Source organism: Bufo bufo, chromosome 4 (assembly GCF_905171765.1).
Source record: "Bufo bufo chromosome 4, aBufBuf1.1, whole genome shotgun sequence".
NCBI lineage: Eukaryota > Metazoa > Chordata > Amphibia > Anura > Bufonidae > Bufo > Bufo bufo.
In genome coordinates this window covers 105681900-105694120 of record NC_053392.1, presented here as the reverse complement: position 1 = coordinate 105694120, position 12221 = coordinate 105681900, and the positions used below count along the sequence as shown (strand labels likewise).

The window sequence follows — 12221 nt, the reverse complement described above, 5'->3', positions numbered from 1 at the left end:
TTTAGTACATGCAGTCCTATCTGCCGACAGCATGTTATAGAGTAGAAGAAGCTGAGCAGACTCATTATGGGATAAGGAGCTTATTCTGGGCTTAGGAGTGATTAACAGTCCGGCTGTCAATCAGTGAGTAGGACCGCCCACTGACTCCTAACGCCTAGAATGAGCAGTGTTTTAAAGGAATAGAATATTGAATCTATCAGCCTGCCCATCTCCTAATGCTGTATAACAGGCTTCCCACAGGCAGGAGTACATTTTCAAGTCAACAGGTTCCTTTATGCAGCAGCCGGCCAGGGTTACGGAAACAGCCAAGCAGGCTGTGCGACAATATGGGAGCTATGCAAACAGTGCAGCATAGCACTGGCTACTACATTAGGGGGTGTTCTGATCTCAGCCATGAGTGATTGAGATGGAATACCCCTTTAATGTAGATTATATTACATTTTTTAGCTACAATGTGGTGGGGAAATCTGAACATTTTTATCATGCAATAATGTGGTAATGGTCGTGCAGAGTCTTCCATGTTACACCACGTTTTAGCGTCTACTCCTTAAATCGTTTTTCTCAGATCTGTATTCAGAGAGGAGTTTCTAACCTTTTCTCTCGAAATGCAGAAACGTTGCTTGTCTGCCGACCGCAGTCACAGAAATCTTCTTTCATATTGGATTTCTCATGTAGTGATTTGTCTGCAGCACTACAAGCGGATTAAATGACTTGTCATGCTCTGCTCTATAAATTATTAGCGATACTTTTATTCTTCTTTGGTGCAATTCAAGTACATTTAATATACATTGACTGTTACAGCACAAGCAAAAGTGAAACATTAGAATAAAAATGGATTTCAAAATGCTTTTTCTGAAATATAACCTTTCCATGCATGGTCCCTACTCTAGGTTGAGGAAGCTGATGAGGATGATATATACAACGTTCTGGCTTCACTAAAGAGGTTAACGTGCTTTCACAAGTGAGTACACAAGTAAAATCTCTTGCTCAGTGTTTGTTTCGCAGGAGACGTCAGCCCCATCAGCAGGAGCCTAACTCGTATTTATCGATCAAATATGTCCATGTGCTGTTCCTGGTTTGCAGCTCAAACAATAAGTAACTAATACAGGGGGAAAAAAATCTATAATTAGGAATGCCCTGCTTACAAGACATGGAGGGACATCTATCAAGAGTGACTTATCCATATGCCAGTCTTGATTTCCCTGCACTGGTGAGGACATTTATTAAGAGGCAGATGCCTCAGGCGCATCTCAGCCCTGCTGTGCTCCAGAAACTTAAGTCTACGCGATTTACAGGCTTACAACTTCCAAGACAGAGCTTCAATTACTGTGAAGAAGGCTTCAGGGCCCCCAAGAACATCCAGCAAGTACCAGGATTTCTCCTAATAGAGGATTCGGCTATGGGATCGGGTCACCACCACTTGCAGGTTTGCTCAGAAATGGCAGCAGGAAGGTGTGAGTGTATATCTACACTCAGTGAGGCATAGGCTTTTGGAATCAAGAAGGGCAGCAAAGAAGTCCCTTTTCTCCAAGAAAAACATCGCTAACCCACTGACGGGTTAGGGATTGGGCTGCAGAGGACTGAGGTAAAGTTATTTTTTCTGATGAAGCCCCCTTCAAACTGTTTAGGACATGTGGAAAAACGATTGTCCTGAGAAGAAAGGGTGAGCCCTACCATGCTTCCTATGTCATGCCAACAGTAAAGCATCCTGAGACCATTCATGTGCGGGGTTGCTTCTGATCCAAGTTAGTGGGTTAACTCAAACTTTTGCCTAAGAACACTGCCATGAATAAAGAATGGTATGAAAACATCCTCCAAGGGCAACTAATACCAACGACCCAGGAGCAATTTGGTGATGAACAGTGTTTTTCCAGCACGATAAAGCAACGTGTCCCAATGACCAGGAAACTCCCCAGCTATCAATCTCATTGAGAACCTGCAGTCAATCCTCAAAAAGCGGGTGGACAAACAAAAACGCCGAAATTGTGATTCCAAGCACTGATTTAGGGAAGAAGGATTTAGCCCAAAAGCAGATATCCAGCGTGCCAGGGAAAACTGCAGACGTCTTTAAAAACAAGAGTTAACGCTAGAAATATGGAGTCTTTGTGTCTGTCAATAAAAGTTAAAATAAAATATATATGAAAGGTTTATAATTCTACTTTAGTGTACCATCTAAAAACACTGAAGCAGCAAACTTGGTGAAAACCAAAATTTGTTTCAGTCTCAGGGGTATTTTGCAGTGTATATGTCAAACAGAGGCCAAAAAAGTGATGTGAACATAGCCTTACAGGTATACCATATATGCAGCCTGCCCTTCTGGCCTCGGCACTGTCTGTATGGACCAGAGGTGTGCAGTCCAAAGATCAACATTTCTGTACCATATTTTAAAGTGTAGATTGAAAGGAAGCTTGGAGGGAGAGACTGTAAAATTTCAGCTTTATTCCAAAGAGTCGCTAAAATCACTGAAACTGCAAACTTTATGTAAACCAAAATGTAAGTCTCGACATTTTTAGCCAAAACTGTACAGTTCCACTTTGAGCCCAGAGGGGGTGGTCCTATTAGTAACGGTTGTCAGTCACTGAATAAGACCACCCCCTGGACTCCTAAGCATAGGTTTAAATGTATATAATACTGAATATTCACCCACAGAGCTATATACCGTATCCATGTGCTTAGCTCCTCTATACTGTGCTGGGCACATATTGGACTGACTGCCCAACATGACACGTTCCATTTAAATTACATCCTTTAGATGTATATATTGGTAAGGAACAAAATGCAGTTTATACAAAACACATGTAAAAATTGTGTGTAATCTCCTAATTGTAAAATAATCTACAAATATCTTAGATACAATTTTGGGGATAACTAATACTGCGCTTTATGTCCCCGGAAGCCCTTTGAACACTTCCAGTAGATGCTTTATGTCCCACCTTTCTTAAAGTTGAGGTTTATTTGTGCGGACCTGCATTTGCAGCTTGGACGGATAAAGAATGTGAATGGTTGGTGTTTTTGTATTTGCAGTGCTCATGATTTAACAAAATGGGATTTATTTGGGAACTGTTACCGGCTCTTGAGGACAGGCATTGAACATGAAGGCATGATTGAGCAGGTGAGCATCTGGGGTTCACTGTGGATGCTGTTGTGTGGGCGCTGTGCAATGTAATCACTGTTCTCGCCTCTCCAGATTGGAGTCCAGGCTCTACAGTGCGCGCACTACTCCATTCTGTGGCAACTGGTGAAAATCACAGAAGGCAACCCTTCCAAAGTAAGTTACTTGTATAACATACTCCAGTGTCTTCCCTCCATGTTTTGCTTGTAGTTTGTGGACATCTGTTCTAATGGGACTGGTTCTGGCATGACGGGATGTGTGCTGTTTCTTTACAGGAAGATATGCTGATGTTGAGAAAAACTGTAAAGTCCTTCTTGGCTGTGTGTCAGCAGTGTCTTTCCAATGTTAACACAGCGGTGAAAGAACAGGTAGGCAAAGTTCTGGAAGGCAGCCTGAAAAGTGTGGCTGGAATTTGTGCTAAATTTCTTTTTAAAAAAATGCAGATTGCTGTTTGTTTTACCAACACGGGCAGAAATTTAGTCCTCTTTGACAACTCAGGAATTTAACAAATGGTGATCATTAGCACTCATGTGTTTTAGATTACTCATACACTAGCCCAGATTCACTATTTACAGTCAGGTCCATAAATATTGGGACATCAACAGAATTCTAAGATTTTTGGCTCTATACACCACCACAATGGATTTGAAATGAAACAAACAAGATGTGCTTTACCTGCAGACGGTCGGCTTTAATTTGAGGGTATTTACATCCAAATCAGGTGAACGGTGTAGGAATTACAACAGTTTGCATATGTGCGTCTGGTGATGTTTGTGCGTTCCAGACTTCAGGCTGTAATTGACTGCAAAGGATTTGCAACCAAGTATTAAAAAGTGAAAGTTTGATTTATGATTATTATTCTGTCCCATTACTTTTGGTCCCTTAACAAGTGGGAGGCACATATGCAAACAGTTGTAATTCCTACACCGTTCACCTGATTTGGATGTAAATACCCTCAAATTAAAGCGGACAGTCTGCACATCTTGTTTGTTTCATTTCAAATCCTTTGTGGTGGTGTATAGAGCCAAAAATCTTAGAATTGTGTCCATGTCCCAATATTTATGGACCTGACTGTATGTAGATGGTGTAAGCTTAGACTTGCACCAGATTTATCACAGGGGCTCAGGCTGAAGGATAAATGTGGTGTGGGGATAGATACTTTTCTCTGACTTTTTTTTTTTTTTTTTTCCTGCTCCGATGCGCTCACTTGGTCTCTTTTGTTTATCATAACACACTGCTGGGCTGAAGCTTCCGCCCGGCAGTGATGGGCGACTCTCCTACTCCCTTGCACTCTATTCTAGCACTGAGGCTGGTCATTGACTGCAGCAGCGCACATGATAATGTCCATGCAGATAGTGACCTTAAGTGCTTTGAGTGGAGCCAGAAAGGAGTGGTGTGGAGCAAGTGGCTATAAACTTCTCCAGAGGAACAGAAAAATATGACTCCTCAGGTCCCATAATGAAATTTTAATCTGCCCAGAGTGATCCACACATCATATATTTTTTTTTACCCACATACTTGTTTTTCATGTCTGCTCTCTCCCCATGTTCTCAGCATCACTGCATCCTTGCAGGATGTTTACATGCAGAACTTCCTGTTTTCATGACCTTCCTGCTAGTTTTCTAGCCAAACCCAGCATGCTCTGCGGTGTAATGTTTCTCTGAGCTAGCTCCACCTGCCACACTCTTCCCTCTAATAGTCACGTCCCGGACACCTCCCATCACCATGTTAGTTAGGCTGGAGCTATCCCTGAGAAATATTTAGTAAGAGGCAGATTCTGGAGATGTTTTGAGGTACAGGTGACATGAGCAGGCAAGGGAACGAATATATAGAGTAAGAAACGATCAAACTGAAAACTAACCCCAACAGGGCTGTGGAGTCGGTAGATAAATTCTCCGACTCCTCAGTTTTTGGTACTTCCGACTCCTCTGTATTTAATATGCAAATGTATTTTATACATTCCTTGAAGGAAAGAAAGGCAACATACATGTCATTACCACAGAACTACTGGCTAGGAAGCCAACAGTCTACTGTGTTTAAGCAAAAGACAAACACAGTGGGCCAGATTTATCATTACTCTGACAGCTCACTCCACTTTCACATATGGCTAAAGTCAGATTTATTATCGGCCCTTTAAGACTGTAATAAATGTGGTTTGACGGTAGCAGTTTCAGTCAGTAAGCAGCTTTACAAAAGTCGCACGTCTTTACAAAAAAGTCGCATGTTCTATTAAAAAGTTGCATAAGATGAGCATGGTCCGCACTAAAATTTGCTACTTTTTCACTCCATTATTCTGACTTGAGCTAATGATAAATCTGCCCCAATGTGTTCCACCAAGTTCTTCTAAGCTCTTATAGCAGAGAGAGGTAGTTGGGCAGAAGCTGCTGCCTTCTCCTTTGTGTGCTGATCTTCTGCTGAAGATAGGGCAGTGGGAGGATCCAGGAAGGGGCATTTATTTCCCTAGTAGAATCCCATAGTCATGTTTAAAGTTTAAGCTAACAATCTGAGTTTACAAGTTTTTATAGCCTTAGCTGAATGACAGCAGTTTTTCAAATGGTTTACAGCTTCAGTCTTGAACTATTGACTATCCATTCCCTTCACTTATACTAGTGTCTAGTCTTGTAAAAAACATATTTACTTAATCAGTTATCAGTGAGAGGCTAGGTTAACCATGGGCGTTGTGTTCCCTGTAACAGCGGAACACAACACTATGGAAAGTATAAGTATTGCCGCTCCTTAACTGTGCGGTGCGTGCCATATAGTGAAGCATATGAAAAGCATGCTTCTTCATGGTCACTTAACGTGTTCGTTTTGCGGTAATGTGACGCACTGCATGCATTGGCCTTTATTCTTACAGTAGAATAAAGTAATTAATTATAACTTTTTGTGAATTGGGACATTTAAACTTGCATTTTTTTATTTTATTTTTTTATTCCAATTAAAATTTAGTAGGAGTCAGTCGGTTCATTTTTGCAGACTCAGATTCCAGGTACCCAAAATTGCCCTCGACTCCGACTCCACAGCCCTGAACCCAAACACAGTGAACCTGCTTTGTTAGGGTAGTGACACACACTGAATCACTCAGGTTTATGTCCGTTTGTAGATTGCTAAAACGCAAGAAGCTCCGTTTTTTTTTTTTTATGAATCTGTATTTGGTAAAGAGAGGACATGATGTTAGAGACAGCGCACCTACAATCACAGGTGTCTTGTGGTGGTGCGGAGGGAAGTATATAGCTGTGGGTCATCAGTGTAGAGATGGTACTGAAAGCCAAATCTGCTAACAATGGCTATGTAGAGAGAAAATAGGAGAGGACCTAGGTCTAAGCCCTTAGTAACCACACTGGCAAAGAGTAGAGGAGAAGCAGAGTCAGGAAAGTTATCTGGATAGTGATTTTAATCCATACTGTTATGTTTAGCAGACATAGGAGTAGAAGAACTGCAGGCTTTTAGCTTCAAACTTTTTATATAAAAAATGTTCCTAGTTTTAGGTTTGTCAGTGATAGCTAGGACGTTCTAGCAGCGATAGGAAATCTGTATTTACTACAGTGTTATTACAGCTAGTAGAGTAAATTCATTACTAATTACCCAACACTAACCATTTATACAGGAGTCAGATATTTGGCTTACAACTCCACAGCCTGCTTTATGTGACTGTAGAAATTGTTAATTTGGACCATAAAACCTCAGTATCAGCATGTATGTAGTCAAGTTGGACAAGAACCAGTCTATAGATCAGTAATATCCTGTAGATCAGATCCTAATGAACTATTGTAGCTTTTATTGGGTGGCATTTTCTAGCTGTAACAAGTGATTTGAGGCTGATGTGTTCACTGTTTTCTTCCAGGCATTCATGCTGCTTTGTGACCTTCTTATGATCTTCAGCCATCAGTTGACTACGGGTGGAAGGGACAATCTTGTGCTGCTGATCTTCAATCCTGACCTAGGCCTGCAATCTGAACTGCTGACGTTTGTCATGGATCATGTGTTCATCGATCAAGATGATGAGAACCAGAGCATGGGTAATGAGGACCTTTTTGTTAAATGTACTCACTTTTTTTTATTTTATTTTTTAACTGTTATTCAGCAGAAATCTGTTTCTGGTCACAGCCTGAGACATCTGGACAGCCATTTTAGGGCTCCTTTCACACGAGCGTGTCCCTTGCGGTAATCGCGCTGCATGTGCGAGAGGGTTCCTGCTTTCTGGACTTACAGAAGTGCAGGGCATAATGATTGATAATGCTGTGTGCTTCTGCTTGACCTTTCTTCTACAAAATCATACTGACAGCTTTGTCAGTATGATTCTGTAACAGAAAGGTCACGCAGAGGCACACAGCAATATGAACTGTGGTGCATATTGTTCATTGAAAACAATGTTTTTAGTTATTTTGAAGCATAATACAGCATGTAAAACAATTATTTTTAATGCTCAAAGAAGCACAGATTTTTGCAGTGTAAACATAAGTCTCAGGGTGTATTCACACTGACAATCGGGTTCATTCATCAAAATGGGGGTGTTCTGGCGAAAAGCACATGGATTTCTGCAAGCTGTATTCAGATGAAAGAAAGTGTTGCAGACCTTTCAATTGCATACTAAATAACAGTGATGTCATTTCATGCAGAAGGTGACGAGGAAGATGAAGCCAACAAAATCGAGGCGTTGCACAAGAGGAGAAATCTGCTAGCTGCTTTTTGCAAACTTATAATCTATGACATTGTAGACATGCACGCAGCGGCAGATATCTTTAAACACTACATGAAGGTACAAATGTCACTACATAGAAATATTAAATTTATAAAATCGGTATAAAGATGGGTGGGGGTATGTTTAAATAAATATGTAAGTAAATAGAGCAGCACATGGGATGATGCAGGCTTGAAGGCGATTTTGATGTAGCCTCAGGCTATTCGATTGAAGGGGGTCCGAAACTCAGTACCCCCTCCAATCAGCTTTTTTGTGGTAGCTCTAGTGCTGCACATTGGCCCAGAACTACACAGCGCCGTTCATGGTGTAGTGGATGTAGTGGGAACTACATAATGGATGGCGCTGTGTACATCCAGAGCTACCGGAAACAGCTAATCCTGGTGATTAGCCATGAGTATCAAAAACCTGGAATACCCCTTTGAAGTCTCTAAGGTATTTTAATGCTCCGTCTTTCTTTTCTGTAGTATTACAATGATTATGGTGACATAATTAAAGAAACACTAAGTAAGACAAGGCAAATGGACAAGATCCAGTGTGCCAAGACCCTGATCCTTAGTTTGCAGCAGGTAAGAATCAGGACATCACTTTATTTGGGGTTTTTGTACCCCTGGTCATATCTGACAAATCTTCAAATGTAGACTCTTCTTGCGGAGAAGTCATGTGCACTTACAGCCAATCACTTTATTCCTAGCTGTTCAATGAGCTGATCCAGGATCAAGGCCCCAATCTGGACAGGACATCGGCACATGTCAGTGGTATTAAAGAGTTGGCTCGCAGGTTTGCACTCACATTTGGTCTGGATCAGATAAAGACCAGGGAAGCTGTGGCGACATTACACAAGTAAGTGACTTATGTTGGAATTTCTATAAGGGCTCATGCACACAAATAATTTTTCTCGCCCATATTCATTGGGGGACACAGGAACCGTGGGTATAGCTATGTCCTCTAGGAGGCGTTGACACTAGTAAAAGCTGTTACCTCCTCCCCTGGCAGCTATACCCCCTCCAGCCTGGAGAGAGAGCTTAAGTTTTTTCTAGTGTCAATAGGAGGCAAGACCTCCCTGCTCTGCAGGGATCTCCTTGAAGATTTTTTATATTAGTTTTTTATTTTCCTCCTTTTCAGGTGGGAGACAGTGGACGCCTCGCCTCCCTGTTCTCTCGGGGGGAGCATGCCAGCGTTGGTTCGCCACGCTGTCTCCTCCCCCCACAAGAAGACAAGGTGGACCAGGGCAGCCTCGCTCCCCTGCTCCCGCCAGCCAAAGGGTCACCTAGGTCCGCCAAAGAGAAGACCCTCCCGCCATACCAGACTCCTGCCACTCCGGTGCCAGCTGCTGAGGAGGTGACCCTGCTAGAGAAGGTACCATTATGGGCCCACTTAGGGAGGGTGAAGAGAAGAGGATGAAGATGAGGTGAGTACATGGTATTTGGTAAGTATGTTTTAACCCTCTTCCCCCTCCCTCCCTCTCTCTTTGGTGGCAGGCACCAGGAAACGGGCACGAGGCGTTATTATAGTAACTAGAGGTGTTCTGCCACAGGATGTGGCGGACTTGCTGTTAATTGTGCCTCTCTATGTTCTGCCGAACAAGAATGGCTTACAAAGCCAAGTATGGACCCTCAAATATTAGGTGGCAGCAGATCTGTGCCACACTTTTGTGTTATAGCGCCAGGACCCCCTCTCACTTCCCCTTTAGGCCGACGGCTACACAGCCACTTAGGGGGTTAATAACATCCTGGCAGGCGCTGCCCTCTCGGCCGGCCACGGTCATGCACTGTGGTGTCCCAGGCCAGTTCTGCAGCTACCACCGGGATCCACTCTTTCGGGAGCCGGCACCAGGTAACGCCACTCTGGAAGGATTAACGCCGAAGCCAGCCGCGTGAGAAAAAAAAAAAAAAAACGGCCTGCGATCTTCCTAGTCCGGGTTATACGTCGCACTCTGAACTCGGTCACCCGGCCCGTGGGCGCAAGCGGCCGATCCGCTCTCTGCTCAGGTCCCTCTGCGCCACGGCTGACCAACAGCTCCGGGCGGCCGTGCGCGAAAACTTAATCACATCTCTAGACAGGGGGTGGGGGTGCGCTGTGGCGCGAATTCTTCCCGCCTCACTTTTCCTCTCCCACAAGCCGCAAGGCCCCGCCCCCGGTCCTTTACACAGTTTAACCCCTTCTGGCCGGCCACCTCTGTAGCCGGCACTAGATATCTATGCATCTTATCTGGGCAATGGGAAGGGAGGACAGCTCCTTAACGTTCAGACAGTTAACCCCTTCCTGCCTCTCTGCCCACTTGACGCCGGGCATGCCAAAAAAGGAAGAAAAAAAATCTGCGTTCATACGGCCCCCCTCTCCACCCTGTCTGTGTGGTACCAAGCTGGGCCCGTGTCCTATACGGACAAAGGAGGACTTCTCGTAGTTCCCAATCGCCCTCCTGGGTCGTTGGTTGATATTCCTCCACCTGCGCAGATCCAGGGAGGACAGCTGGAGTATTCCCAATCCACCCTCTGGGCAGTTTGGTTGATAAATCTCCAGCGCACTCCAGTACAGGACCTCTGGATTCCCAATCCGTCCTCCGGGGCCGTTTAGTTGATAATTCTCCAGCGCACTCCAGCACAGAACCTCTGGATTCCCAATCCGTCCTCCGGGGCCATTTGGTTGATAGTTCTCCAGCGCACTCCAGCACAGGACCTCTAGATTCCCAATCTGCCCTCCGGGGCCGTTTGGTGGTTAATTCTCCACCTGCACGATCCAATGGAGAACCTCTGAAAGTTCCCACTCCATCCTCCGGGGTCGTTTGGTTGATAAAGCTCCGCCTTCCCCATCGGCGCGGCCTACTACTGCCACAGGCGAGTTTCTGAGAGGTAGAACTGCGTGCAAGCGGGCCAGAGCAGAAAACTTCTCTTCGGTCACCTGCACACCCCCAAGGGTCCCGCTCAGACGGACCCTTCCATCCCTGGAGTGGTTCGGTCCGAGGGGGTGGGGGGGAATCAGTGATTCGCCTCTGACTCGAATCCGTTGCAATCTTCCAAGATTGCGCCCACAGTAGCCAGCAGTTCTCGACTTCTGCATTACCCCCTTCCTCAGGTCGAGTATTTGCACCACTGCTGCATACAATACCTACCTTAGGCATTACTTTCTTTCATAGGTGAACTAACTGCTCAAGCGCTGTTTTCAGTGACGCCTGTAGTTTTTCCCCCCTTCCATAGGAGACGGAATTGCATTTCCCACTGGTTACAGTTTGCATTAGCCTCTTCCATAGGTGGCTTTATGGCATTATCACCGGTTACAGTGTTTACCGTAGGCATTACCCCTTCCTTAGGTGGAGTAATTACACTCTCACAGGGTACTGGATTCGCCATGTGCATTACCCTTCCGTAAACGGCGTAATCTCTACCGTTGCATTCAGTTCCTGCTGTATGCATGACCACTTCTGCTGCAGTTCTTGTATGCATTACCCCTTCCATAGGCGGAGTAATTGCACTGCTACGTTTACAGTACTTGCCTTATGTATTGTCCACTGCCGTAGGTGGACTGAGTACAATTACACTCTTTTCAGTGCCGGACGTATGCATCCCCCCCTCGGTAGCGGGCGGCATTGCATCTCCACTGGGTTCTGTACCTGCCGTATGCATTAGCCTTCTCCACATCACCGTGCTTCCTGTTGCATTTCTCCTTCCACAGGTTTACAGGGGAATACCTGAGCATCTTAGATTACTACAGTTCAACTATGCCACGGCGCTAGATGCCTTAGCACACAGCTCTAGATGCCTTAGGACATGCTCTTTCACAGGGGGGGGCGTGGCAACAGTCGTTACCGCAGGTGCTGGTGCTCTGCATTTGTGGTGTATGGGTGCCGCCAGTTGATACAGTAACTGTTTCCACAGGGGCTCCTTCTTATCTTTCGGTTCTGGTTTGGAGCATGGTTGTGACATCCTCTGTCTTCTCAGAGGGGTTGCCTATCAACACTATGTGTCCTAGAGACCACCCATCTCTATGGGCCTCCTCGGCTCCAGTCTGTCATGATATGGTCCTCATCAATACGTGGTGTATTCACGATTGCGAATAATATGGGGAGTATGTTCCAGCGAGTCGAGTGTTCACTGACTCTGTAGTCCCCCTCAGCTGGGGGTTCTGCCCTGACGCTAGCTTGCTGTGTCTCCTGTTCAGAGCCCTTCCAAGGTGAAGTGTTCAGGCTAGCTCTGCTTAACCGGGGCAGTATGGTACCATGGCTTCTACGGGATAGCCTCACGCCTCAGTTTTGCGCCGGGACGGGCACTGGCTGCTTCTGGGGGAGTGGTATTTGTGTTACCACTACATACTATGGTTCTTACTGCACAGCTCCTTTGTCAGGTGGCGGATTCTTCTAGCACTGAATTGGTGGACTCTGCGGTGGATTTCTTCCTCCTACGGAGTTTTGGC

At 45.0% G+C, this 12221-nt stretch overlaps 1 protein-coding gene and 1 long non-coding RNA gene across 2 annotated transcripts in view; one reads left to right on the top strand and one right to left on the bottom strand.

Annotated features, from left to right (window-relative positions):
- LOC120997527 overlaps positions 1 to 12221 on the bottom strand; it is a 1081373-nt gene that overhangs the window by 98811 nt on the left and 970341 nt on the right. The window lies entirely within an intron of this gene.
- STAG1 (stromal antigen 1) overlaps positions 1 to 12221 on the top strand; it is a 172036-nt gene that overhangs the window by 149118 nt on the left and 10697 nt on the right. The window contains 8 exon segments of the mRNA XM_040427600.1: positions 891 to 961; positions 3025 to 3112; positions 3188 to 3268; positions 3388 to 3480; positions 6957 to 7131; positions 7732 to 7871; positions 8279 to 8380; positions 8506 to 8654. Of these exon segments, the coding sequence (XP_040283534.1) occupies positions 891 to 961; positions 3025 to 3112; positions 3188 to 3268; positions 3388 to 3480; positions 6957 to 7131; positions 7732 to 7871; positions 8279 to 8380; positions 8506 to 8654 (899 nt within the window).